The sequence below is a fragment of the Callospermophilus lateralis genome, chromosome 7 (assembly GCF_048772815.1).
Source record: "Callospermophilus lateralis isolate mCalLat2 chromosome 7, mCalLat2.hap1, whole genome shotgun sequence".
NCBI lineage: Eukaryota > Metazoa > Chordata > Mammalia > Rodentia > Sciuridae > Callospermophilus > Callospermophilus lateralis.
In genome coordinates this window covers 123,433,623-123,461,510 of record NC_135311.1, presented here as the reverse complement: position 1 = coordinate 123,461,510, position 27,888 = coordinate 123,433,623, and the positions used below count along the sequence as shown (strand labels likewise).

Sequence of the window (27,888 nt, the reverse complement as noted above, 5' to 3'; positions counted from 1 at the left end):
TAGTCTTTATTCAAATTTAATGGAAACAGGGGTCACTATACTTTGCAAGACGGGGAAAAATAAAATTAAAAAAAATTCTTTTCTTTTCTTTTCTTTTTTTTTTAATATAAAACAATATAATCACAATACCAGAATATGGAACTCTACAGTTTATTTCCTATGGGTTACTGCAGGTATCAATTTTCCTCGACTGTGCTATTCACAACTTTGTTAGGTCCAAAAATATGAAACCAAAATGGTAGGAAACTGAAGACTTAGCACTTTCACTAAATGGCATACATCAAAGGGAGTCAATTCAAGGGCAAAAATGGTTGAACTCACCATACCTACCTATGCCATCATTCCAGCCTTAAAGCCGTCCAGGTGCCGAGCTCCCTGTGGGAAAGGCCAGGCCTGAGAGCCGAGGCATTTTGGATATTCTACTGTGGGCCATGAGGAAAGGGGGTTTCAAAGATTTTTTTTTTTTTTTCAGTCGAGCAGGAAGGCCTGGCGCCAGGAGGCTTTACTGAGAGGAAGCACTTAGATTTAACAATTATAGACACACCATTAGGGGAGTTAAAAATGTACAGCAGTGACGTAGGTTCTACTTCAATCACTTGTGCTACGGCTACCAAACATGTACAAAAGACTTCTCGGGTAGTTCCAGCCGTGGTTGTAGCCAGTTAGGACCTTGAGTGGGACCGAGACCGAGACCGGGAGGGCGACCTGGAAGCAGACCTGGATCGAGACTTGGACCGAGATCGGGTTTTTGAAGCTGACTTTGATCTGGAGCGTGATTCTGATGGCGGGTTTGGTTTCGATTTGGAATTGGATCTCGACCTGGACCGGGTCTCGGGGTTGGGGACAGCAGCTTCACCCTCTCCTCTGCCTTCCCTCTGGGCAGACTCGGCCTTGGCATGTTCCCGCTCCTTTGACACGGAGCGAGAAGGCGACCTGGACTGCGAGCGGTCCTCTTCCTTCTTCTTTTTCTTGCTGCTGCTACCGCCTGACTTGCTGTCGCGCTTGCTGCTGCGCTTCCTGCTCCGCTCGCTCTTGCTGCGGCTGCGACTGCGGCTGCGGCTCTCCTCTCTGCTTCTCTTCCTGCCCTTCCTCTTGTCTTTGCTTTTGCTGCGGCTCCGGCTGCGGCTGCCCCCTTTGCTCCTGCTCCTGCTGTGGCTCCGGCTCTTGAGGAGGCTCTTCTCCTGGCTCCGGCCCTTCTCCTGGCTGCGGCTCCGGCTCCTGCGCTTCTCTTCCTCTACCCTCCGCTCCTGACTGCGGCTCCTGCTTTTGCTCTTACTTTTATGGCGGCTGGGACTCCGGCTCTTGGGTTTCCCGGTGCTGTCGCTGTTCTGGACTTTGTCTTCGGCGTGGTCTTTGCTCTTGCTGCGGCTCTTGTCGGCGCTGCGGCTGCGGCTGCGGCTCTTGTCATCCTTGCTGGGACTCCTGCTTTTCTCCTTCTTGCTGCGGCTGCGGCTCTGGCTGCGGCTGCGGCTCTTGCTCCGGGAGTGGGAGCCTGACCTGAGGAGACACGGGGTGACGTCACTCCTCATGTAATCAGGAGAGGAACAGATCCGGGGCTCTGCAGAGCTCACCCCCAATATAAGAGCTAGCTGCCCCGGCCAAGGACGGTCTTCTGGACCCCCACAATTCTAATGTGGACCTGGAAAAGCCAGGCTGAGGGGGAAGGGCCACTCAGCTAAAACCCAAGGGAGACATGGTGCAGTGCTCCCTGCTGACACCCGCGTGCTCCAGGCAGACCCACCTGGACCGGGATCGGCTCTTAGAATGACTGCTTTTGCTACTGCCACTTCGGCTTCTGCTCTTCCGTGAATGTCTGCTCCGAGAGCGAGACCTGTGGGGAGAAAAAAATTGTTCTTAAAATTGCTGATGAAGGGCTGATTTAGATTCAACCAAGACATTCTTTAAGTCATCTGGACACACTCACCCTGTGGTCTAGGCCCACAGACCCAGTCCCCTGCAAACACTGAAGCTTGTCCCACCTCTGATTGGGAGCCCACAGCTCCCCCGCCTTTGCTGGGTTCCTTATCTCCACCAACACTACTGTGATTTGCCCAGTTCCTCACTCCAGAGGCCTCAGTGATCCCTGACCCCAACCCTCACACCTTGATGTCTTGCCTCCTCCACCTTCTGCCATCTACCTGTGGCCTCTGTGTCCATCAACCTTCGCTGCTGCCATGAGGGCCTCCCATGTGCCTTTCTGCAAATGCTTCTGCCCTTCACCGGCCCCTCTCTTCCTCACTGTGACTTATTTCTACTGGGCCACATCACATCCTCAGCCCTTTTTATTTTTAAACAGGGACTTGCTAAGCTGCTGAGGCTGTCTTTGGACTTACAATCCTCCTGCCTCAGCCTCCTGACCTGCTGGGATTACAGGCATGTGCCACTGTGCTCGGCCACAGAGCACTTATAAAAAGACAGACTCTCCAAAAGCTTTAGAAAACCTTTAGCAAGTCCAGTCTGTGGACTTTCACTATTCCTACTGAATGGTGACCAGTGTTCCTTAGGGAAACGACTGATCCCAGGTACAGGGCAGGAAGCGCACAAGATGGGCCTAGAACATCTCATTGTGACAGGCAGGAAAGTGTTCAGAGCCTCCTGGGCACCATCACCTATGAAGGACTTTTGCCAAAAATGTCTTAAGTTGTATCTTACTCCAGCCTCTATAGAGCTCCCTCTCAGCTTATAGGAAGTCCAGGGAAGAAGCTCTTAGTACCACGACACCAAGAAGAAACAGATCAATCCAGAATGTGGGATAGTATTAAAAAGCTTAAAAATAAAAGGAAAGGGGCTGGGGTTGTGGCTCAGTGGCAGAGCACTTGCCTACCATCTGTGAGGCACTGGGTTCAATCAAATAAATAGACAACTTTACTTTATTTGTAAAATAAATACATATCCCCTGCAACACAAAACAAGGTCTGTTCCAGGGTGGGGAGGATTATTGGGGGAAAACTGGTAGGTCTGTTCCAGGGTAAAAAGATCTAACCCTTTGTAATACATGACTGCATTGAATCCTGGTCAGGATAACAAAACATCCATGGAGCAACTAGGGAGGCATGAATTATGACTGATGAAATTACACACTGTTCATGTTTTTAGCCAAGAACCTAGAACTGTGGTTCATCATCTTTAGAGACAAATGTATGGGGTAAAGTGCTATAATTTCTGCACTTTTTCAAATGTAAAATGTATACTGTGTATAAAAATACATATACGAGCTGAGTGTGGTGGCATATACCTGGAGGAAGCAGAGACAAGAGGATTGCCAAGTTCAATGCCAGCCTCAGCATTGGTGAGGTGCTAAGCAACTCAGTGAGATCCTGTCTCTAAAAAATTATAAAACAGGGCTAGGGACATGGCTCAGTGGTTGAATGCCCCTGAGTTCAATCCCTGGTACCAAAAAACCCTCCCAAAACATATACAAGCATGTATATGGGGGGAGGAGAGAGAAAGGAAACAAGGCAAAAATACTGTTAAAGCCAGAAGGAGGGGCATACAGGTATTTGTGAACTAGTCTTTTATGTCAGAATAAAGTTTTGCCGGAGCCATGCACAGTGGCACATGCCTATAATCCCAGCGGAGGAGGATCATGAGTTCAAAACCAGCCTTAGTAATAGCGAAGCATTAGGCAACTTGGTGAGACCCTGTTTCCAAATAAAACACAAAATAGGGCTGGGGATATGGCTCAGAGCCCCTGAGTTCAATCTCTGGCACCCCTACCCTGCAAAAAAGGTATGGGGAAATAATAAAGTGTATAAAAATCAAACAAGACATGGATGACTGGAGACACAGGAATCAACCTGAAGGATTCCACTGGCTATAGACAGAACAATCTGAGGATTAAAATATTATGATGCAAAGATGAAACATCAAACACACGTGTAAGAACTCATTCCTAATGATTCTAAGTGATTACCCTCATCAATTTTGGAAGCTGCTAAGTGACACTAACATTCTACAAGTTGGTGAAGTTAGGATGGCTCAGGATGACAATTCCTGAGCACACTGAGCCATCACTCAAAGTAGGATGTAAAAATAGATCCCATAAACTGTATGTCAGGGAGTATACACAAAGTGTTACCAACAAAGTGGTCCTGCTAAAATATGTCCTTTCTCTAATGCCTCGATATAATTTTAGCTGGGCACGGTGGTACACAACTAAGATTCTAGCCTGCTCAGGAGGCTGAGGTTGGAGAACCTCAAGTTTGAGGTGAGCCCCACAGCCCCAGCAAATTAACAAGGTTAAAAAGGACCATAGATATAGCCCAGTGGTACAACACCACTGGGTTCAATCCCCTGCACCACAAAACAAAACAAAAAAAGGATCCAACTATCCAACTATGAGTTCACAGGAAATGGCGGGCCGGTGGGGGGCGGGCACGTGGGCGGAGAGAACTCCATGGGATTAAGGGCTGTCTAGACTTGCTTTAAAACAACAGATTAGGAGTAGGTGAGGCGAGACTGGCAAAATAACAATTATTGAAGCTGGGAATGGTAGTGGGAGTCAAAGTTCATTAAATAATTTTTCTCTAATGTTTTATATATTTGAAAAATTTTCCATAAAAAAAGTTTAAAAATAACAAAATCCAAATATCATGCAAGTCTCCAGTGATACTAGACTCTTACATCCTAAACCTGGCTGTTCAGTGTGATCTGATCCCTCTCCCCACTTGTCCCAAGGCACAACCACCTGTTCATTACTCATATTAGTCTTTCTGCCCTGGGAGAAATGCTGTCCCACCCCAGGTCTTCAAGAACACCCTTACTTCTGCTAGAACAACCCCCTTCTCCCCCAACACATCTACCCACTGTCTCTAATCCATCTTTTCGGATCAGCTTCTAGAACATGTCCTTAGGGAAGCCTCAGCCAACTCTCCAGATTGGCGTGCTATATTTCCTTCAAAAAACCCGTCTCAATGGCAATTATTTGCTTAATTTCTGTCTTCTCTCCAGGGCAGAGATCAGATTTGTTTTGCTCACCACTGTCTCCCAGATGCTTAGTTCCATGCCTGGCCTGTTGGCAGAGCAACTGCTAAATACAATAGTCTTTACTCTTAAGTAGCTGTTGTAACCAAGGAACCAGGGGCCATGTATGTCCCCCAGTCACCATATGATGGGGGCCCCCAGAAGAAACGTAAAAGGCCACTGATTTCCTGCCTTAGAAAAGGGACTTTACTTATGTTTGTACTCATGATGTAAGAAGAGTTCAGGAGTTTTACAAATAAATGTTCAGGTCAAAGTACTTAGTTATTGAACCACATGTAATCATGCTGCTCAGAACCCAAAGGGGGAACATCAGTGGATCACCTGTGTGCTCATTAATGAACAGATGTGATAGCCAACACACAAAACACATTCTCAACAGTACCTTGAATGACTACGGCTCCTGGAGTAAGACCGGCGCCGTCTAGAACCTGGCTTGTCTTCAACTAATCTGATTTTTCTGCCATTGACTTCAGTTCCATCCAATTTTTCCAAAGCTCTTTTCATATCAGAATAAGATACAAATTCAATCACCCCTTCATTTTTGCGTCCCTTGTGAGCATCTGCATAGGTCACTTCTCCTGCCTGACGCATATAATCCTAAAGAAAAAATAAAATTCTTGAATATTAGGACACATTTTGCCAAAAAATTTAATGTAATCATTGTAGTGAAATTTTCTTTTAAGAAATATGAGCTTCCCACAGAATAAAGTTTATGCTTAAATATTTCCATCTAACCTCCAACTACCCATTGAGATCTAAGCACCAGGCATTAAGTAGTCGGTAGAGACAAATAAGTATGAAAATTTTCAACTGGGCATGATGGTACATGTCTATAATTCCAGCGACTCAGAAGGCTGACCCAGGAGGGTCACAAGTTTGAGGCCAACCCCAGCAACTTTAGCTTAATCAAGATCCTGTTTCACTATAAAAATAAAAAATAAAAAGGGTTGGGGATGTAGCCCAGTAGTAAAGCATCCCTAAGTTTAATCCCCAACACCAAAAACAAATAAATTAAGAGAAATTTTCTTTAACTAAAAGTTTATATATTCATAGATAATTTTATTTAACTATAATTTTCTAAGTTTTATAATGGCAAGTTCTTTGTTTACAGAAGCTCATGTTTAAGTTAGGTCTTTTACATTTCACCATATATCTATGTTTGAAAACGTACAGATATTGGCAAAATATAAGCAAATCCATAGGAATTATAAAAACTGTTACATTGTCTTTTTTTTTAAAAAAATATATTTTTTTAAATTTATTTTTTAGTTTTCGGTGGACACAACATCTTTGTTTCTATGTGGTGCTGAGGAATGAACCTGGCTGCCCGCATGCCAGGCGAGCGCGCTACCACTTGAGCCACATCCCCAGCCCCTACATGGTCTGTTTAATGAAAGTCTAAAAGGCAACAGAACTCTATTTCTTCTCTGGTTGAAAGTGGCATGACCATCCATGTCCCATCATGACCACAAGTCTCTTTCCTCATTCTCTTTCAGGACTCAATATGGTCCAATGAGAGAATATAACTAAGCTTACTGCTAGCTTTCCCTCATTTCTTTTTTCTATTTTTTTTTTTTTTTTTGGTACTAGAGATTGGACCCAAGGGTGCTTTACTATTGAGCTACTTCCCCAGTACTTTTTCTAGGATTTCCCAACTTTTGATACTTTTAGGTTATACCCAGTTCTTTGCTATTATTCATAATCCAGTCAAGAACATCTCTGTACAAGAATGTCTTTATTCAGCAGAATCATCTGCAGGAGAAGGGGTTCTGGGTAAAAGGGAGGGAGCCATCCAGATTGGGATACACCTGATGGTAAATGAGGATGCTGGTCACAGGCCAAGACTGGGGCTGCTCTGGCAAAGGGAGATATGGAGTCACTCTGGTGAAAGACCTGAAGAAAATCACTTACTTTTGAGTTATCCTGCCATATTTCCAAAGTAGTAATAGCTAACATATCAAATGCTTACCATACTGTACAGCAAGTATGTTTTAGGTAACTCAGTCCTAATTAAACCACATGAGGTATTTAATCATCACCTCCATTTTACAGATGTAGAAAATAAAATACAGAGAAGTTAAGTAAACTGCTCAAGGTCATTCAGGTAGTAATGATCTGGGGCCTGAACATAACCAGTTACAGGAGTAACTGGGATATAGGTGTGTGCACAGTTCTTGGTTAGACCTTAATTTTAAAAAATATTTTGCTGTAGATGGACAACAACTTCATTTTGTTTGTTTGTTTATTTATTTATTTGGTGCTGAGGATCACACCCAGTGCCTCACACATGTGAGGCAGGCGCTCTGCACTGAGCCACAACCCCACCCTAGACCTTAATTTTTGATACCAAAATTATTTCAAGATAAATATTCCCTAAAAATTGAATAAGCCTTATGAAAGAACATAGGTTAGATAGCCAATTTCACCTACGTAGATCCATACTGGAAACTGACATAAATTTCCATGTTATGTGTCTCCAGAAGCATTGGGGGTTCTACCCTTTCTTTTTATAAGAAATCACACTAGAATCTCTCTATAATACTGTCTACAGAGGAACATTTCACAAAACATATTTTTCTTTAGAGCAATGGTCTAATAATAGTTTGAGTGAAATTCTGATATATTCCTATGGAAGCTTTAATTGGAGAATTTCCAAATATCTACTGAAGCTTTCAAACCTGTAACACCCTTACATCTGTGTATGCCTAGGCCCTCAAAAATTTACCTGTTTCCTAATTTAATTTATAATCATCTGGGGCTGGGGATGTGGCTCAAGCGGTAGCGCGCTCGCCTGGCATGCGTGCGGCCCGGGTTCGATCCTCAGCACCACATACAAACAAAGGTGTTGTGTCCGCCAATAACTAAAAAATAAATATTAAAAACTACTCTCTCTCTCTCTCTCTCCCCCCCCTCTCTAAAAAAAAAAAAAATTATAATCATCTGCTTAATTTTACCCCAGAAAATTAGTGAGGCCCAAACCTTTAGGTCTTGCCAGCTGCATCGACTTGACAAATTCTCCACAATAAGTCTGTACTCTGTGCGGGTAGGAGGGCCATATTTATCTCGGCCACTTCTTCTATACCCATATCCACCTTTGGAAGGTTCAAATAAATAGGATTACTTCAATGGAGGAAAAGGAAAAGATGACATAGCACATACTTCTCTTAAAATATATTATTTATCCCCCAACCTCAAACAATAGCACATATACTTCAATCCTAGCCCCACCCTTAATTCTGAACTAGATTTTAAAAAAGCTATCAGTTAAATCTGAAAACTTAATTTACAAATTTGTAAGCATATATTCATTAATACTTATATTTAAAATTAACATGCATAGATTAAAAACTATTAACAATTTAGAAATAAGTAACCAAACTACTAAAACAGTTACTATTGTTACTCACAGTGATTAAAGTTTTTGAAAATATTATATATATATATATATAAAAAAAGATTTTCAGGCACCTATTTCAGTTTAATCTCATCTGTGTCTAACCCTTGGGATCCTCACCACCCAGGTCTAATGGGGAAAGGTTGCGGTCGTCACATGGCTTCCTGTTTTTGGTCAGCCAAGGGCCACAAAGGTTCAAAGAGCCACGCATGGAAAGGTAACCCAAGGTCAGCAAATGGAACAGGCAGTCATCTTAGCCTCAAAGGATTCTTTTAATTAAAACATTGAGGTCTTAGTTAAATCTATGTTAAACAATTGCATTACAGAGAAAAAAAAACACAAATATACATCATTAAACATATTTATAAAGTATTAAAACAAGAAATGTCATTAATTTAATTAAAATTAAACATTATCAAAGGTTTATTTGCAGTCTATTTAAAAAGATATACAACTTATGAAACAAATGCTTTAAACATTGATACAACTAAATAAAAGATTAATTAATTAATTACTTTAACAAATTAACATTTAATAACAAAGGCATGTCATTGATACAAATGTGCCCTTTAAATGCTTACTGCGTCCAGAACCGTAACTGCCGTCTCGCCGGGGGCCGCGGGCATGCTCAACAATTACTCGCTCACCACAAAGGTCTTTGCCATTCAGTTCATAAACAGCATCATCTGCATCACGCAGATCATCAAACTCCACAAAACCGTATCTATAAGAGAGCAAACAAAATTCTGGTTGGCATCAGTTTGACACCCAGCTTCACATTCAAGAGAAAGCAATGAGGTTCATGCTTAGCAAAGGTTAGGTGGGTTTTGCAAACTAAGGGTCAAATTTCTCTCCTCTTTAGATGAACCCACTTTGCTTTGTGCCAACAGGCACTGCAACAGGTAGGGACACTTCTCAAAGTAGACCCCTATTTTTCTAGCAGGAGGCTGGCTAAATGTACTGAGAACACTTCTTTTGTTCCCCCAAGTAGTTGGAGACAAGAGTAAAGACTTTGAAGGGATGTTTGGTAAAAGGCAACAAAATATTGAACTCCACAAGATTGAATGTTTGCTCTTCAAAACATCACATAAAAGCTCATCTTTTCTTATTTTTAAAAGCAATATCTAAGAGAACAATTAGACCTACACGCAGGCACTGTTGTAAATCACATCTGAAGTAACATAGCAGGTAAAAAAAAAAAAAAAAAAATCACAGTACCTTAATCTCAGTGAAAGAAAAAAAAAAAATCCTGTTCCTCTATCCAAACAAGTAAGTCACAATCAAGAGTCCTAGGAATTAACTGTTTTACAAATTATTTGTGGGGAAAAAAAAAATCTGGAGCTATTTACTTCCAGTGAGACTCCAAATTCATTTTAGAAATTTTAGACAGACTGAAGTTCTCTGAAATCTATATACAACCATGAAAACTTCTTTACATTGTATAGCTAGAAATTTCCCAGCAAAGAGATATGGTGGTTTAGCACATATCCAAAAGAAAACACCCCCCCACAATCCTATTAATGCCTACTACAGAGTACAATTTGTAAATTAAAGCACAAAATTTGCAAGATACTTAAAGCAAAGTTAAACACACACTAAACATTTAGTTTGGCCTAACACAACTCTGAAGTCTTGCTTTGTGACTGCTGCCTATTATTTAAAAACCAAAAAACAATCTTACTGATCCTACCTAATCACAAAGGAAAGTTACAAGACTAGGTTTGCAGGCAGACACTAACTAGTGTTCCTCTGCATATAAACATGCTGATACTAGAAACAGACTATAAGACTTGCCAGAGAGTTACCCAGCCTGCTACGGAGAAAAAAATAATTCCAGTTTCAGTTTCTCCCATATGTAATGTTGTATTGGTAACATATTAATGGAGAGAACTCAGATTACTGAAATCTTTTACTAAAGAGTTATTTTCTATTTCATATAAGAGTCTCTCATGGTGATAATGCTAGGTTACAAGGCATAGGTCATAGCTTTGGGGGGTTCTTTATGTTGAAATATCTGAGTAGAAACTTTAGGAGTCAATCTCAACTCCATTAAAAATCAAGACAGACACACCCATTTATCTAATAAGTGTTCTAGTGTTCTGCATAAAGACAATCCAGAAGACGTCTGGCCCAATTTACAGGATGTAAAATCTTTAAACATGGTTTCACGCTTCCATAGGCTGGAACTGCTGAGCAGCTTAGTAAGAATAATTTGAACATGCTGTTGTGTTTGACAAGACAAGTAAACCCTCTCCAAATCACTGACTTCCTGTGCTCAAAAGTGCTTTAGTCACTAAAAATCCATAATAGATAATATGTTATGGTTGCTTTCTCCTTTCCTAGGTAAAAAGAATCAACAGGAAAGCTACTCTATTATTTTCAAAGATAAAAAATTATAAAAGCAATTAAAAACCAAATTTAACTATGCTGGTTTACCAAAAGATATTTATAATCTCTCTAATTAGATCATAAAATGCGCCCCCCCCAAAGCCCTCCCAAGACCAGTCTTGGGGTCTGGGGTCTGCTCTGCCTGCAGTATCCACGAGCCTGACACCATGTAGCAAGGGATGAGAGAACATTCCTCACAGGCATGATGAAATGGTCTTCCTTCCCTTAAAGACACTGGGTACCACTCAATGACCAGAACAGATCTGGCCGGAGATCAGAAGAGCACTGACTCCTGAGGATTAAACAGATACATCACAGAAAAATCTAAACTGTTTTATTCCAAAGAGTTAAGTTTATAACTATTCAGGGGTCCTGGAATGCAAGACCCTAATCTCTGCAGGGCAACCCAAGCTGCAAACGCAGCTATTTTGTGGAGTCAAGTGATCCTTCCGTCAGGCCCACACAAGAATGTACATTCCCAGACCTGAATGAAGACCATCCTGCTCCAAGGCTTCAGGCAGAACTCACTCCAACCTTTCAGGGAAAGTAAGGACAATCTATTCAGTGGAGGCACAGTTATTTAAAAATAAAAATACTCTGATAGATCCATCTCTCTCCAAGCTGAGGCTGAAGCTGCAGTAAGGCTCAATTTGCCAATAAAACCTTCCTGAATTGTAGGAATAATCTGTGATGTTAGAGGAAAATAGCCCCTACAACCTTTCTGTGATATATTTTTCTAAAAAGTCCCAATAAGTGGGTCACTTATTAAAATATCCCAGTCACTTATTAAAATAGCTAACTTAAGATCCAACTTATTTCACATAAAAATCTGTGAAAAGCCACAAAATGTATGAAAAATTTTAATGTCAACGTCCAGTTCAAGGATCAAATCAGGTACTTGACTGCCACCTCTCTGCCCACTGGCCATGTTGGACAGCTTTAGAAGAGTAAAACAAAAATCCTCCCACACAACAAATGAGACCCAAGAGGGACTCCTGTTCTGAGAATAAAGCAAACACCAGATCAGTGTGTGGTTGTGTCTACTACATTACTGTTTATTTAGATCTGCTTTTCTTGAATGTACAATGAGTGGGTCCCCCAAATAAAGCAGGAAGACTACATAGTAACAATAAAATGTTACCTATCACTTATTAAATAATCTCTTACACTAGAAAATGTTACCTTATTTATTACCAATAGTACCCAAGAGCCAGGTACTATTATCCCTGTTTCACAGATGAGGAAACTAAAGCACAAAATTAAATAACTTGCATAAAAATCCCAGCAGAGCTGGCATTCAAATTCAGAGTCTGTGGTCTGATACCAGAGCTTACACACATCACCATTAAGACTAGAGCAGCAAGCACTGGTCTATGCTTTACTTCTGGTTCTTTTAGAAATCAACTCTGAACATATATTTAATCATTTCACTTCTTTGGGTCTTAGTTTATTTGTGAAATGAAAGTGCTGTACTATATATTTCTAAGGACTGTCCTAACAATATGATAGATGGAATGTTAAAATACACACTCCTTTGGATTAAGAATAGACAATTTAAGCTCTAAAATTTGACTGGACTGGACCAAGATGGTAGCACCAGAGGTATACAAAAGCAACAGATAGTCAGGATAAATCTAGTCATCATCTAAAAAATACTTAAAAATTATGGGTCTCAAGTTTAAACATTTTAACTGTCTTTGATTTAAATTTTAGTGCCTCCAAAAAACAATGCTTATCCTAGTAACTAACCTCAGAGAATCTTAAAACAAACAAAAAACCTAAATAATACTCCCTTTGTGCTTTGTAGCAAATAACATGAAACTAACCTCTTCTCTCAAAAAGTACTTTTTGAATCTTTTGTCTAAGCAGGGAGGGATATAAAATGCGTATGTGGATTACACATACTTTATTATATGTATGCATGTGTCTATATTGCACATATGCCAATCTCTGGTGGGACTTATGGACATGCCTTACAAAATAACCTGACAGGTAAGTTTAACTGCAGACATCTTTCCTCTTCTGCTCTATTAAAAATGAACAGCTTTCAATAATTCTAGCAGGAGAATGAAGAGGATATGAAGAAATGGTGAATGAATCTTAGACAAAAATAAAAAACTCTTGTACAGAAGGGATTGACATAAGCACAAACAGCCCTGTAATATGCCTGGCCTTACTCAGATGCCACGCCTTCCGATCATTCTCCCTCTTATGTGAAAGAACAGAAAGCAGGGCCTTACCACTAAATGCACAATACTCTTCAATTAAATGAAACAAAAACCAAACAACAACAAAAACATCCTTTCTTCAACATTTTCCATTGACCACCCAAACTTTCCCTTTGGGCATGTTCTATCCTGCCAAATTTAGTCAAAAGAATGAAGGGAAGAGTTACTTTCTCTTGTGACTCTCACCAAGTCTAGACAGGTACCTGATACCACAAAGCAAAGCCACAATGCCTTATGTGGGCTGTTCTAAACTCAAGTCCATTCTTATCCCTGCCCAATGCTCTACTCCACTTCATGCCACAGCTGATGTCAGGTCATCAGTCGGATCTCTGAAGGCACAACTGGAACAACATTTTCAAACTAAGGAGAATGTCACTCTACCCTGAATCATTGCCTAACAGGCCTTCTCTTATCCTAATACCTGATCCCAGTGGTTTCGGACACTACCAGGCCTGTCCTTTTCTCTATATGTTCTACTTAAGAGGATGTGGAGTTTACCTCACCCTCTCCAGAATGGCTTAGCTTCTAACCATCTTCACTAAACAGGGAGCCTAGAGAACAGTCTCATCTGAGAAATGATGAATGGGGTTTGCTCTGGAGATGGGTCATCAATGGCTGATTGGGCAAGGTGTGACTGAGGGGGTGCTTTATACCAAAACCTGCAGGGCAGTGGACATGAGGAGCGGGGAAAGCAAGCCTCCATGCGTGACCATGGTCACCCACCAACACTGCTTACCGAGGGGCATGCCTTGGATGTTCTTTCTATAAGGAAAATGTGCCCCTTTCCACGGTGGATCTCCGCTCACCTTTGTCCTAAAACTGTGCCACATGCTTTTCTTTGTATGTGGACATGACAGTCCTCAGCCAACCATCAGCAGGATGTGAGTTTTGTTTTCCCAATGTGGTGAGCCATTCCCACATTCACTCATTTCCTTGTAAGAACCGAACCTCTCCATGGCTGGTCAGGATTAGGGATGTTGCTGTAGCCAAGGAAAAATTTTCATCTGTTGAAGTTAACCCACGGGGTGGCTTGAACCCTCAATCTAGAGCCAGTAGCACTGTATTTTAAGGGCAGAGCCCTTAATCTACCCTGAAAGAAATGGCATTCAGTGAACAGGAATTGAACAGCTTTCTTTCAAAGCACTCAGTGTTGGTCCTATGATTCAGCCAACTTGGTCTCATGAGGTGAAAAAAGTTAGGACATATTGGCAGGACAGTAATAAAAACAGTAATTCTCACTGCATAAAGTGCTTGGAAACCTGTAGAACAAAGGCAGTTCTGCAACCAACTAGTGCTCAGGTGAGGCCAACTCAGAGAAAAGCTTGTAAGAATAGTATGACTGTCCCCCAATTCCAGAGGTCTGCAACATTCCAGGGAACCAGCGGTAAAGTCCTCAAAGTAGAATTAACCAGTGTCACATATACATCTTGGGAGCAATGATCATGGTTGCAATCTGACTTGCCTGGTAACAGAGGGGTGTTAACCCACAACTGGAAGCTGCTACCACATGAATAGGTTCCTGAGATCCTTTCCTATCCTGAGACAGGAAGGAGGCTGCTCTGGACTTTCTGGCCTCCCTTTCTTTAGTCTCAGAGGAGGGAGGGCCATCAAGGCCACCCGGAGAAGGTGGATGACTTACCCGTGCTCACTGAGTGGCAGAGCTGGGGTGCGACTTCAGGGCTCACCATTACCCAGTCTGGGGCTCTTTTCACGTCGGCAAACTGGCAGTTCCCGCACACCAAGAGCTCTCTGATTAGAGCTAGTGTGGATTCCTGGTCTGCAAACGGTTGGCCACAGCTCAGTCTGCACTTGATCTTTCCCCACCTTCAAAGAAGAAAACCTACCTCATGATTCCTCTCTTCCAGATCCCCTGATCATCTAGTTCACTCCCAACAACATTGCAATCACTTTTGACTATTCCTCCCTGGTCCCCACTGGATTTATTGCCAAGTTCTATAGTTTTCTCATCTTACTGGGCCTTCCGAACTGTCTCCACCTGTTTGAACAATTTACATAAATCCAGGCTACAGCTACTTTTACTTATCAACTTCTCTCTTTATTGTAGTAGGAAAAATTAATTGCTAAAGCATTCTTTTGCTTAGAGGTCTATAACGACTCCTAAGTATCTCTGTTTATGTCATTTTCTAAACTTGAAACACCTTCACTACACAAAGTGAATCATTTCAAATCTTCCTTATGCTTGAGAATTATGTCTTTCATGAAGCCTCAGAAACTTGCATAATTATTCTAGCACTTCACCTTCATATTTTACATGGCAATATTTTGTGGCTTTTCAAGCCTTGTTCTTTTTTCCTCTGTGCTTATCTTCTCATTTGAGTATGTGCTCTTCAATAAAAAAGACTAGTATCTTTTGAGTATTTAACAGAGTGGCACACAGTAAGTAATTTATTTCATTCCAATGTGAAGAATGTATTATTTTTTCGATTTTACAATGAGAAAACTGAGGCTTAGAAAGGCTGAGCACCTTGCTTATTGTCAAGAAGCTCATAGGTGGCAGGACTGATTTTGAACCCAGACTGATGACTAATACCCCAGCTCTAAAACCACAAGGTCTCAGGACCCTTTAAAGGCAATCAGCCTCTCCTTTTCTCCCAGTCCTGAGTACAACCTTTTTCGTTTAACAAATGCTGCTGTTTGATTAATGATGACCTAACTTCAGATAAGCCAGGTTGAAGTACAGTCTTCTAAGTGGGGTGAAGTCTCCAGAGGGAAGGAAAAAAAAAAAAAAAAAAAAAAAAAAAAACTGGGGGCAGGATAAAGCACCTCTAAGCTGGGGATATGTGACAACCAGGTTACTTTCACTCTTGTCTTTTGGTTCCCATTAGCCAGTGTCAGCCATCTGGTCCTTCCGAAAACATGTGTGGGTTCAGAACATAATAGACTAGAAGAATAGAGGAAAAATAAGATTATTCTGTGCAATCCCCATCCTGGAGGTCCCACATCAACCCCTAGAGTCTGGCTTTGGTTCTAAGGCTCAGCAAAAATTAGACCAGTGTAGAGGGGATAAGGGTTGGACTTAGTTGTGGTGGGTGTGAGTGGAGATCAACAATATTATATATTTTAAGATGCATTTAGTTTTGCAATAAATGGTGACTGGGACCAAAATAGTTAAATATGAATGATGGGAGAAAAAAATGGGTCAGAAATCAAAAGAATACTAGAAGGCTTACAAACTTCCAACTATGAAGATTACAACAGCAACCAGAGGATACACATCTAAGATCTGATTTAATTTTGACTAATCCCAACTATTACTAACATGACTACTCCAGCCCAGTTGGACTCTTTCCTTCTTGGGATTCCTTTGTAATAACAACTCCTATTTTTTTTCACATTTTACAATGTATCACCACTAAATGCTTTACACACATTATATCATTCAATTTTCACAACTCTGATATTTACTGTAATCTCACAGAAGAAACTGACTTGAAGCAGTTTTGTAACTTGCCAAGGCTACTTCAAACACCCCAGGAGTCTTCAAATCCAGATCTTAACCTAAAACCTATACTCTCATCATGCTCTGCTATTCCCCTATACACCAGTAGAAAGACGTGGCCCAGAAGACCAGAGTTTGAGAAACATGAGCTCTGACAGCCAGCACAGAAAATCCATTTCATCAAGTTATACGCAGTGGCCTGTAAGACAAATACCTACATGTCTAACCACAGCTTATGAGAACTTTTAAATGCCAAGGAAACACCATTTCCATATCTGATATATGTGATTACTAATGAGTTGTGAATGTTTATTCTCTAATAAACTATTAGTGGAACCAAACCTATAAGTTAACTACCACAATTTTAACACCAGTCCAGGGAAATAGAGAAATGTACCATCATTAAGAAACCTGTATCCTAGCAATGAGAACACAAATATATTAGCTGGAAAATTAAACTTACTTTCCTTCCTTTCTCATGGAGTAAACTATTTGTTGAAAAACCCCCTAATGATGAAAAATCAATCAAACTCAAGTCCATGCTGCTGAGTTCACATTGCAGATACCGGCCCATCTCTAAAGGAATAATCACATTTTGGGATACGGAAACAGAAACATTCGGTGTCCTAAGAAGTAAATAATAAAAATTGCTCCAGAATAGGAGGTGGAGGGGAATGTATATAAATTTGGGTTGAGTATTATTTTGTAACCATTCTAAGAGTCTATCTGCCAACTTATTTAAATTACCCAAAACTGTTTAAAAAATGAGTTAGGAGAGTTGGGGGATGGCTCAGTGTGAAAGCACTTGCCTAACCCTGGTTTCATCCCCACTACCATAAAAAAAAAAAAAAAAAAAGCAAACTAAAACTAAGTTTGCTGGCTATTTCACTTTTACTAGGCAGTCACCGTATTTCTATCCTACAAAATGGAACTACCCAGAAAGCAACACACTTTCGAATAGTTTGTAGATCAAACTATCATAATCATAACCCCACCCCCTCCCGGTCACAACTGAATATATTGTTTTGATGTTTTCTAAGTCAACATGGCCGCTTTCTTTAAAGAGGGGCACACAATCACATCTGTGTCCATTTTAATTTTCTGACACCAACATGAAGGATAAGTGAAATTAGAAGTTCTCACAAAAAAAGGGGCTCAACTATTCTCTAATACCACACCAAAGTTCATGAAGACAAATTAAAAATAAGTTTAAAGAACTCAAAGAGCTGGGTATGTTGTTGTAGGCCTATAATCCCAGCTTCTTGGGAGGCTGAGGCTAGAGGACAGTCAAAAGTTTTAGGCCAGCCTCAGCTATTTAATAACAAGACCCTGTCTCAAAAAAAAAAAAAAAAAAAAAAAAAAAGTTGGGGCTCAATGGTAAAAGCACCCCTGGGTTCAGTTTCTAGCACCAAAGAACTGAAGAAATGAAAATCCCATTACCAATCTAAAATATAACCCTTAGGATATAAAATAGAATCAACAAAATTGTAACTACTAACTGAAATAAAGGCTTGTGCTCGGCCATACCACTACCCAATTCCAAACCACAGCTACAAATGAAGGCAGTTCACACTTACCTCTAAAACAACACAAAGAGCAGGTTGCCAGGTGTTAAAGTCTCATAAGGTTATGCCTCTGGGACCATCTTGGATGTTCACACGTCCCTCTTAACTGTCCCTGGACTGCAGTCTGTTTCTTCTTTTTCATTCTTAGTTTTGGTTAGAGATGCCAGTCCCATGCTATTTCTTGGGGATGTCATTTCCTTGAAATTGGCCATTTCACCATTTTAATGAACTTCTCAAATTCTTTTATTAACATTAATGGGTTGAATCTCATTTCACCCACATGAAACCTATTCTCAAGTCCTGACTATCTGGCCCAGGGCCTCCTGTTGCCCCTCTTTATTACTCAAAGCTGACTTCAAAGTTCCCACCTTTTGTCTTCCTCCTCTCTCTAGTCTTGGAGTTGCTTGTGACAGTCCGTCTCCTTTCTAGCACACAGGCCTAAAGACATTGTCTTTGTGTGTGTGGGTCCTCTGGTGAAGGAATAAAAAGTCTTTAAAGTGCTTCCTCAGGTATTATCACCTGCAGTGTGGAGACTGGGAGACTTTCATCTAAGCACAGAGGAAAGTCATGCAGGGCATTTCCACAAAATATGAAAATTCAGAGCACTGACTGCTCACTTTCGAGATACTTTAAGGCCAGAAGCCCTAGGATGAGGACACAGGGAACAGTGTCAGCACTGACAAAGCTGATTGCACTTTATGGTTCTTCAAAAAGAAGCCCAAGAGAAGGATCACTAGCAGTCTCCATCCAGGGCCAATATTATAAAGAGTGCCACCAATCTCACTTGTGGCAATAACTTATTAGCTAGCTGGAAGCCTCTACAGAAAGACTATAGGCTGAACAGGCTAGGAAACCCGAACTATATTCTCATTCTTGGAGGCAAGTCCCGAAAGGACAGGACTGAACCATTTAGAGGGAAACAGCATTAGCAAGGCTCTGACTGCGGCTGCCCGTGCTATACTCAGGATGTGAATAAAAATGATCTTCAGTTCTCAGAACTGTCAACAGTTCATTATGTAACCCTGGGCCAATCACTTAATAACTCTATGCCTGTTTCCCTATTAGCGCCAACTAGGGACAACACTTGTTTGTAAAGTGCTTTGATAAAGTCAGTTGAAAAATAGTGTAATTGCACTGTAAATATTTTCTACAATTTTTAAAATTTCAGTGTTAGTTTACAAATTTATAGATACCACCCCCAATAGTATTCTCTTCTGAAGAGCTCAAAGTACAACTGGGTTACCTGGAAGCATCCAAAATACCGGGAGCCTAAACCATACATTATCATCCAGTTTTGTTCCCATCTTTTAAGAAGGAATAAATACTTCACATGGCCCCTTTATTCATACAGTATCTTGATGAGGAAGGGAGGAACAAGCTGTTAAACTGAGAAATGGGGGGTTTAAAATGATTTGATCAAATAGTTACAAATGATGTTTATTCATACCCCAAGTTGACCAGGTTTCCATGTCCAAGGAGAAGGGGTCTGGAGACTGGGAAATTTATGCTAAGAATATTTGGTCACAGTATATGGTCATGTTTTTTAGTACTGATTTTTCAGTATGACAAGAAATTCTAAATCACTCATGTCTTAGGGCAAAAAAGTAACATCTAATAAACTTGTTTATTAATTTGATCACATTTTGTAATAGTCATACTACTAATAAAGCAATGATAGAATGACTCTTAATCTGGAATCCTATTTCTCATTATTTATTACTCAAGAAAAAGTTCCTAATTAAGACACACAAGATCATTTTCACCTGCAAAGCTTCCCCCCCCCTTCTTTTTTTTTTTTTTTGAGACAGAGTCTCCATATGTTGGGCAGACTGGCGTCCAACTCCTAGGCTCAAGCAATCCTCCAAAGCAGCTGGGACTAGAGGCCCACAATACCACACCTGGCTAGAGTAGCAAAAATGTTAAATAATACTGATGCTCAATGCTGGTGAGGCAGCCATGATGTGTGCATGCTTAGACACTGCTGGCATAAATGTAACTGAAACAGCTTTTCTGAAATTTATTTGGTTATATAACTGAGAGCCTTGAATATGCTCATTTCTGCTGTAACACATGAATTTTACTCCATGCAATGTATCCTAATACATAATAAGAATGCAAAGACATATACATGTGATATCCATCATCATTATTTGTAATAGCAAGAATTAAGAGACAACCTAGGAGGAATGGTTAAGTAAATCATGATTCAGTCATACAATGGATTTTGGGCAGCTGACAAGGAATCTTAATGTAATAGAAAAAAATACATAAGATAAACTAATTATAAAAAAAGGAGGGGGATATAAAATTGCACACATGGTGAAAGAATTCTTAATGATACCTCTTTTCCAATTCATGCTTTTCACACTAAAGTAGCTACAAAACTATATTCATTTTTTTTTTAAAGAGAGAGGTGAGAGAGAGAGAGAGAGACAGAGAGAATTTTTAATATTTATTTTTTTTTAGTTTTCAGCAGACACAACATCTTTGTTTGTATGTGGTGCTGAGGATCGAACCTGGGCCGCACGCCTGCCAGGCAAGCGCGCTACTGCTTGAGCCACATCCCCAGCCCTCATTTTTGAAACAAAGTAACTTTTTAAAAAAATTTCTTGAACCTTGTTATATTTGGTAGGCTAAATGGCTAAGTCTTAAAAGCTGCAAGGTGACATCCTCATATATAATTTTAAATATTCTAATTGAAAAAAATGTTTAAAAAATTATAATACAGGGTAATGGAGAATTCAGAAAAATAGAGTTCTTAAATATGGCAGAAAAAAATAGAAATACCATTTGTCTAGAGGGTGATGGAAAGCAATGGCTAGCAAAAGACATAACAAAAACATAGATATGCTGACTCCAAAAGTCTACTTTCAGGAATATGCCCTGAGTAATCACAAATGTTACAAAGAGTTACATAAAAAACATTTATCAGTGTTATATATTCACAGAATAATGAAAAACCAAAGATACTCTAAAGATACTGCCTCCTATTTTAAGACTGGGGATTGAATGAACCCACAGGCCCTCTACCACTGAGTTATATTATTAACCCTTTAAAATTTTTTAAATTTTATTTTGAGACATGGGCTCACTAAACTGCTGAGGCTAGTCTCTAACTTGCAATTCTCCTGCCTTAGCCACCAGAGTTTCTGGGCTTGAGATAACAGGCATGCACCACTGCTTTTAATTATATATGTTAAGTAGCATTTATATGGGAATTCTACATAAACATTAGGCAGGTTGTAGGTCTGGGGCTATAGCTCAGTGGTAGAGTGCCTGCCTTGCACCTGTAAGGCTCAGGGTTCAATTCTCAGCACCACATAAAAATAAATAAAGATACTATGTCCAACTACAACTTAAGAAACAGGTTTTAGGGACTGGGTGTGAAGCTCAAACACAGAGCATTTGCTTAACATGTATGAGGTCCTGGGACCAATCCCTAGCACCTCAAAACAAAAAGGTTGTTGGAGAACATATTATTAACAACAACAACAAAAAGAGTGGAGAATGCGGGCGAAGTGGCACATGTCTATAATCCCACCAATTCGGGAGGCTGAAGCAGGAGGACTGTGAGTTCAAAGCCAGCCTCAGCAACTTAGTGAAGTACTCAGTGAGACCCTATCTCTAAAAGGGGTGGGGATGTGGCCCAGTGGTTAAATGCTCCTGGTTTCAATCCCTGGTACCAAAAAAAAAAAAAAAAAAAAAAAAAAGGAAAGAAGAAAAAAAAAAAAAAAAAAAAGAGCAGAGGCTGAGGGTGACAAGCATAAGTGTGTGTGAGTGTGTGTGTGAGATGTGTTGAGAACAAACCAAATACCCCAAATACAGAGAGGGTCAACTTTTGGTGATTTTTTTTTTTGTCTTTCTCTATATTAAAAAAATGTTAGAGGCTGGGGCTGTAGCTCAGTGGTAGAGCACTTGCCTAGCATGCACAAAGCACTGGATTCGATCCTCAACACCACATAAAAAATGAACAAAATAAAGGCATTCTGTCCATCTACAATTACAAATTTTTTTTTTTTTTAAAGTTACAATAGGGCTGGGGATGTGGCTCAAGCGGTAACACGCTCGCCTGGCATGCACGGGGTGCTGGGTTCGATCTTCAGCACCCAATGAAATAAAGATGTTGTGTCCACCGAAAACTGAAAAATAAATATTAAAAAATCCTCTCTCTTAAATAAAATATTTACAATAAGCATGTAAATTTTTAATAATCAAAAGTAAATATGTGCTGTTTTGAAATGTTAAAGTACAAATGAATAGGTTTAATTTTAACTATGTATAAACAGAGTTGTTCAAACATTCCTTTAAACAAAACTATGTTTAAAGTTTTCTAGATATTCATAAAATTTATGCATAATCAAATGCTTTACTTTTCTTAACACAGACTCAAAATGCTTGTTGTACTTGGAACATTATTCCTGAGATTTGCAGAATGGCCTATCAATGAAAAGGTGGTAGGCTCCCTGAAAGATTGGCGTTCGCTTTGCATCATTACCATAAAAATGATAAAGCATTTATTTGCCATTGGCTCAACTAACCAGAAACCCATATCATGGAACATTATTTCTTTACTCTATAAAGGAAAAAACAAACAAACAAAAAAAAAAACAAGTTCAGGAGAATGAAGTATAGGCTCTATGTCAGTTCTGTGATCAAGGACATACAGAACAGAACAATGACCCGACTCTCTGAAAGATTCTACATATTAAAAAAATAAGAAGCCAAGGTGTATTTTACTTGAAGGAATTTTAAAGGTGAAAATAAAATTTCCCAACAATACTCAGATATCAAAACCCAATCAAACAGATCACCACAAGAACTGAGAATTCTAGCTATGCATCACTTCACTGTAGTATGAAACACAGGCTGAAATTTACAGCTGAGTTTCTCTTGAGTTTTAATTAGTTAAAAAAACTGGGCATGGTGGTGCATACCTGTAATCCCAGAGGCTCAGCAAGCTGAGGCAGCAGGATTGAGAGTCCAAAGTTAGCCTCAGCAATGGCCAGGTACTAAGGAACTCAATGGGACTCTATCTCTAAATAAAATACAAAAAAGGGATGGGGATGTGTCTCAGTGCCCCTGAGTTCAATCCCCAGTATGCACCCCCCGCCAAAAAAAAAAACCTAAAAAAAAGAGAAAAAGAAAACCTCACCAATTTGTGAGTTTACTTTTTCAGCTGCTAAGCAAGTAAATAATTTTAAATGTAATAAAGCTATACTAATTAATTAAAATATGGAAAAATTAAGTTATAAAGATCTGAAACCACAAAATTCTCTGGCAAGAGAAACTACTAAAAAGTCTTCCACATTTTACAAGAAAGTGATTTATTAATAAAAAAGAAAGTCCACAAATCTACACATAATCAAAATCAGTAAAAGCATAAAGCTGAAAGGTATCAACAGGTGCTAACAGTGTTGTTTCCATGACCCACTCCTAGGATTCCCCTGGGCCTTTCCTATGGCTGTCCCTCCAGACAGGGGGCTCTTGCTGGTATAAATGCAGCAGGTAGGAATGTAGGAGATCTCAGCGGGATCTGGAATGGTCTATGCAACCCTGGGAGATCCTGTTTGTAGTCCTCAAGTGAACCATTTGTCTAGAAGTTCTTTAAAACAGAGGCAAGTTGCACCAGAGTTGCCTGGTTTCAATATAATAACAAACAACTACTACTGCATGCATACCCTCTTCTCTCCATATCAGAAGTATACAGAATCCTTTCCTGGGCACCATATCTCCTTTGGATCTCATGTGCTTCCTAGTTTGGTCAACTTTCTATCATACATGTATTTCACATCTTATTTAATTCTAAAAATTTTGTACAACCCTTTAGCCTAACCCTTTTGACATATCTAACATAAATTTGAACCCATTTGCAATTCTTCAAAGCCCTATCCATCCAAATTCTGCTTTTGAATTTTATTTACTAATAATCACAATCCAGACATGTTCCAAGATCCTTCTCAGGTTCAGGATTATAAACTTATAACATATAAATTGTGCCATCTTTTCATTTTGTACCTACTGTTTCTCTTTAGACTCCCCTGCATTTCTACCATCAAGTTCAGGCTATTCTTGCTTCAACTACATTTTAATCATTGGTTCTCTTCCCAGAAATCATTTTCCTCTGCAGTGATTCCTGAATGATGCTAGTGGTTGCCATTTGGGGATCGTCACACCTGACTTTGAATCCTTGACATGACTTCCCATTCTTTTTAAAAAAATGCTTATTTTTTAGTTATGGGTGGACAAAATATCTTTTTATTTTTTTATATTTATGTGGTGCTAAGGATCGAACCAAGTGCCTCATGCATGCTAGATAAGCGCTCTACATCTGAGCACAACAGCATCCCTGACTTCCCATTCTTTATTTCAACATGGACTTATTATTATTCTCTTTTCAATTTTTTTTTTAGTTGGACACAATAGTTTTATTTTTATGTGGTAGTGAGGAGCGAACCCAGCACCTCGAATGGAGCCATAACCCCAGCCCTCAACATTAACTTATAATGAATTTCATGCTCATCATGGATTAGCAGTGTAATTGTAAGCAGGAATAGTTACCTCAAAAAAAAAAAAAAAAAAAAAAGACTCAGGTAATTAGGGCCCTGGAAGCTTTCTGGGTTGTGCAATCCCTCCTTCTTTGAATTCCTACCCATGATTTTGAACTTTTTGTGTTAAAAATCTTAATAATTGTTTCTGGTTTATTGTTAAATTTCTAGATCCTTCACGGGTTCAATTCAAGGTAGATTATTACCAACTGCTCTTTATTGGAGTACTTCCTTATCACCAATTACAATTCATACTTTTCCCAGACACTTATTTTTCTTCATTTTAAGCCCTAAGTCAATTCATTCTTCAAAGCCCATTTCCAAAAAATCTTCTCAAGCAAACTATTCCAAGTTTTATTTAAATTTAATTTAAAGGGAGAGCAAGCATCCTTAATTCAAAGTGCACATGTCAATACCTGATTTACTCCAGAACTCTTCTGATTGTCCTCAGTTCATTTAGCAGAGTACTGGGTATCTTGGTGGGTTATCAATACACTTGGTAGATGAATCAGTTTCCCTATTAACATCATTTCCAGCTCACTATCACCTTAGTCCAAATATGCTTTGTTATTAAAACACTAACAAGCTATGATGTCTCCTAATAATTATGGACAAATCTCTTTCATTATAGAAAGAATTACTACTATAAGTCAGAGGCTTCACATTTATTATATCTGATCTTCCTTCTCCATATGAATGAGAAAACAGGTTCAGTGAAACCAATAACTTGCCCATATATATGTAAGTGGTAGAATCAATATTTGACTCAGGTCTATCTGGCTTCAAAAACCATGATTTCCCCACAAAAGTTATTCTGTCCACTTAGCTGGGCTCTGAAAAAAATTGGGAGTTTTTTTTCACATATATGTATCTCAATAATAAATCCCCCCACTTTAGCATATTTCTTCAGAACTGAAAATTCTATTGTACCAAACGAATAATATTCTAAGCCTTGTATGTTAAAGCAATAACCCGCAGCAAGGTTATTCTTCCTAGCAATAATTTTGAAGGGGCTTTTTAAAGCTACACAGTTTGAGATTATGTTAACTACCAATTTTTCCTTCCACATGCAATCTATACTAAGTTATCTTTCTTAACTCCCAAGTGTCAGTTATTATCGGGGAGTAAAGTGTAGTCATAGTAGACCTGTTGCAAAGTACTAGTGGCTTTTTAGTTTTGTTTTAAAGCCAAGGTTGAGTGGTCCAATACAGTCCCCCAGTCCTTTATGAATTTTTACATCCATGCCTTCCAAATCTACCATTTTCTAGTCCCCAGTTTTTCCTTTCTGAACAGGACTGACAAAACCATGTTTCCCCCCGACACTTGTACTCCTGCTGGCCCTGTTTTGCCAAAGCTCGTTAATAATACAAGTACAGACCATCCTGGGAGGTAGTAAATTGGCAATTTCCAAATGTGTCTCCACTTGTAACTAGTAGACGCATACACTAGCCAGGGTGGCCACTAGTCTTAATAAATTCTACAACAGCAAGACAATTTTTTGGCAAGTTGGACAAGGGAAACCACAGTATGGAAACTTTGCACGAGTCTTCAAGTTAAAGCTTTAATTTGCCCTCATACAGGGGACGGTCAGGGCTTTCAGCGCGGCAAGACGATACTTTGGAAACTGTCACTAGACTACTCAAACTGCAATCTCCCGCCCAAAAAAAGTGTGGCACATGGCAAGTCTAAAAAGAGCCTCTCTCCAGAGATCCTGTCCTCGGGAAAGACGCGTTGTGACCGCCTGGTCCATTCGGCTGGAAAGAGGTTAAAAAGGGGCAGGAAATCCTGTTTGTTTATTTCCAGCAGTCCTCAGAGCGGGAAAGGCCGGTATCCACCCGGAGACGAACCAGGTCCCAGTCCCAGGGCCTGGGCAGGGAAAAGCCGGGCCTCCTGGGCGCCCGGAGCCCCAGCCCCACCTGGCTTCCTTCTCCCGGTCCCTCTCCGGTCCTCGCCAGCGCTCCCATTATCCCTCCACCACCCCCGCCCGCGCAGGCGCAGTGGGAGCGGGCCTACCCGCGCCCCCGAGGCGCCGCGACCATGGCGGAGCCGGAGCAGGCCGGCAGCGGCTCCCGCGAGGCAAGCGCCCCTCTCCGGTCCCGCGGCCTCCCCGCCACCACCTGGGCCCCGGCCCCCGCAGTCGGCCCCTCTTCCGCCCTCCTCACCCGTTCTTCAGATCCACCTCCAGGATCTTCCCGTAGCCCTTAAAGAAGCGCTCCACATCGCGCTCCCGGGCCTGGTAGCTCAGGCGGCCGATGTATACCCGCGGCATCCCGGCAACAGCGGTGGCAGCTGGCCCCGGCCCCGGCCCCCCTTAGGCGGCGGCCCGCGAAGCGAGAGCGCGGCGACGGCGGCAACGGGCGGGCGGCGGGACGGACGCAGCCGAACCCCGGCGACGTACGCGAGCACGCAGCTCGAGAGCGCGCGTCTCCGCTTCCCCCACCCTCCCCCCAGGCGGAGGGTAACGGGAGGGAGCGCGCGTTCGCTTCCCGCCCGGCCAGCGCTGGGGGCGTGGCCTCCCCGGGGGCGCGCCGACGGGGGGCGGAGCGAAATGATCGACAGCTGACGCCGGCCGCCCGGGCTCCGGCACGTTCTCTCGCGAGCTTGCTGTGGCGCCTGCGCCACTTTCTGCAGCTGGCCGGTTCGCGCCGCCCCCGGAAGTGTGTGCACCTCCGCGCGGAGCGAAATCGCTTTTGTCCTTTGAACCGGGAGTGGTTTCGGCATCGGCGCAGTATATCGGAATTAAACGGGCTTCCAAACTTGCGTATCTGTGATCTTGTGCTCTTAATGCGCGATGTCTCTGATCCTTTTATCGTCTCTTTCAGAGGGAGATAATACTTCCTTTCAAAGTTGTCTTGAAAATTTTGTGAGACTAGACACCAAAAATGCTAAATAAACTATACCAACGTTATTTTAAAATTATTATTTCTGCAGTGCTGGGATCGAACCCAGGGCCTCTGTCATGCTAGTCAAGAGCTCTACCTTTGATTTACAACCTTAGCTTCTATAATATTTTAAGAACAGGAAGCTGTTTAAATAGAAGCAATGTGAGAAGTGGGAGTCCGCGTTGGCGTTTGACTAGGCGTGGCACGGAGCAAATCACCCGGCCAATGGAACCTGTGTTCTAACCTGTGAAGTCTTGTCGGTGGACAAGATGGGGAGCTCAAAAAATATTGGTTCCCTTCGCACCAACTCAATTTTCTTAGAACCACGAAGGCGTTTTGTTTCTCTGCTTTTTATTATTAATTTACTTACTCACTTAGTTTTTGTTACCGGGAATTGAACCCAGGCCAGGGGTGCTTAGCCATTGAGCCACATCCCCAGCCCT

The 27,888-nt window shown here is 40.9% G+C and overlaps 1 protein-coding gene across 1 annotated transcript; it reads right to left on the bottom strand.

Annotated features, from left to right (window-relative positions):
• Srsf4 (serine and arginine rich splicing factor 4) lies at positions 1 to 27,009 on the bottom strand. The gene is made up of 6 exons (XM_076860930.1): positions 26,726 to 27,009; positions 8,959 to 9,101; positions 7,963 to 8,075; positions 5,366 to 5,580; positions 1,742 to 1,831; positions 1 to 1,497 (listed from the first exon to the last, which is right to left on the bottom strand). The coding sequence occupies exons 1-6, from the start codon at positions 26,830 to 26,832 to the stop codon at positions 663 to 665; spliced, it is 1,503 nt and encodes a 500-aa protein (XP_076717045.1). The 5' UTR covers positions 26,833 to 27,009; the 3' UTR covers positions 1 to 662.
• Positions 27,010 to 27,888: the final 879 nt, after the last annotated feature.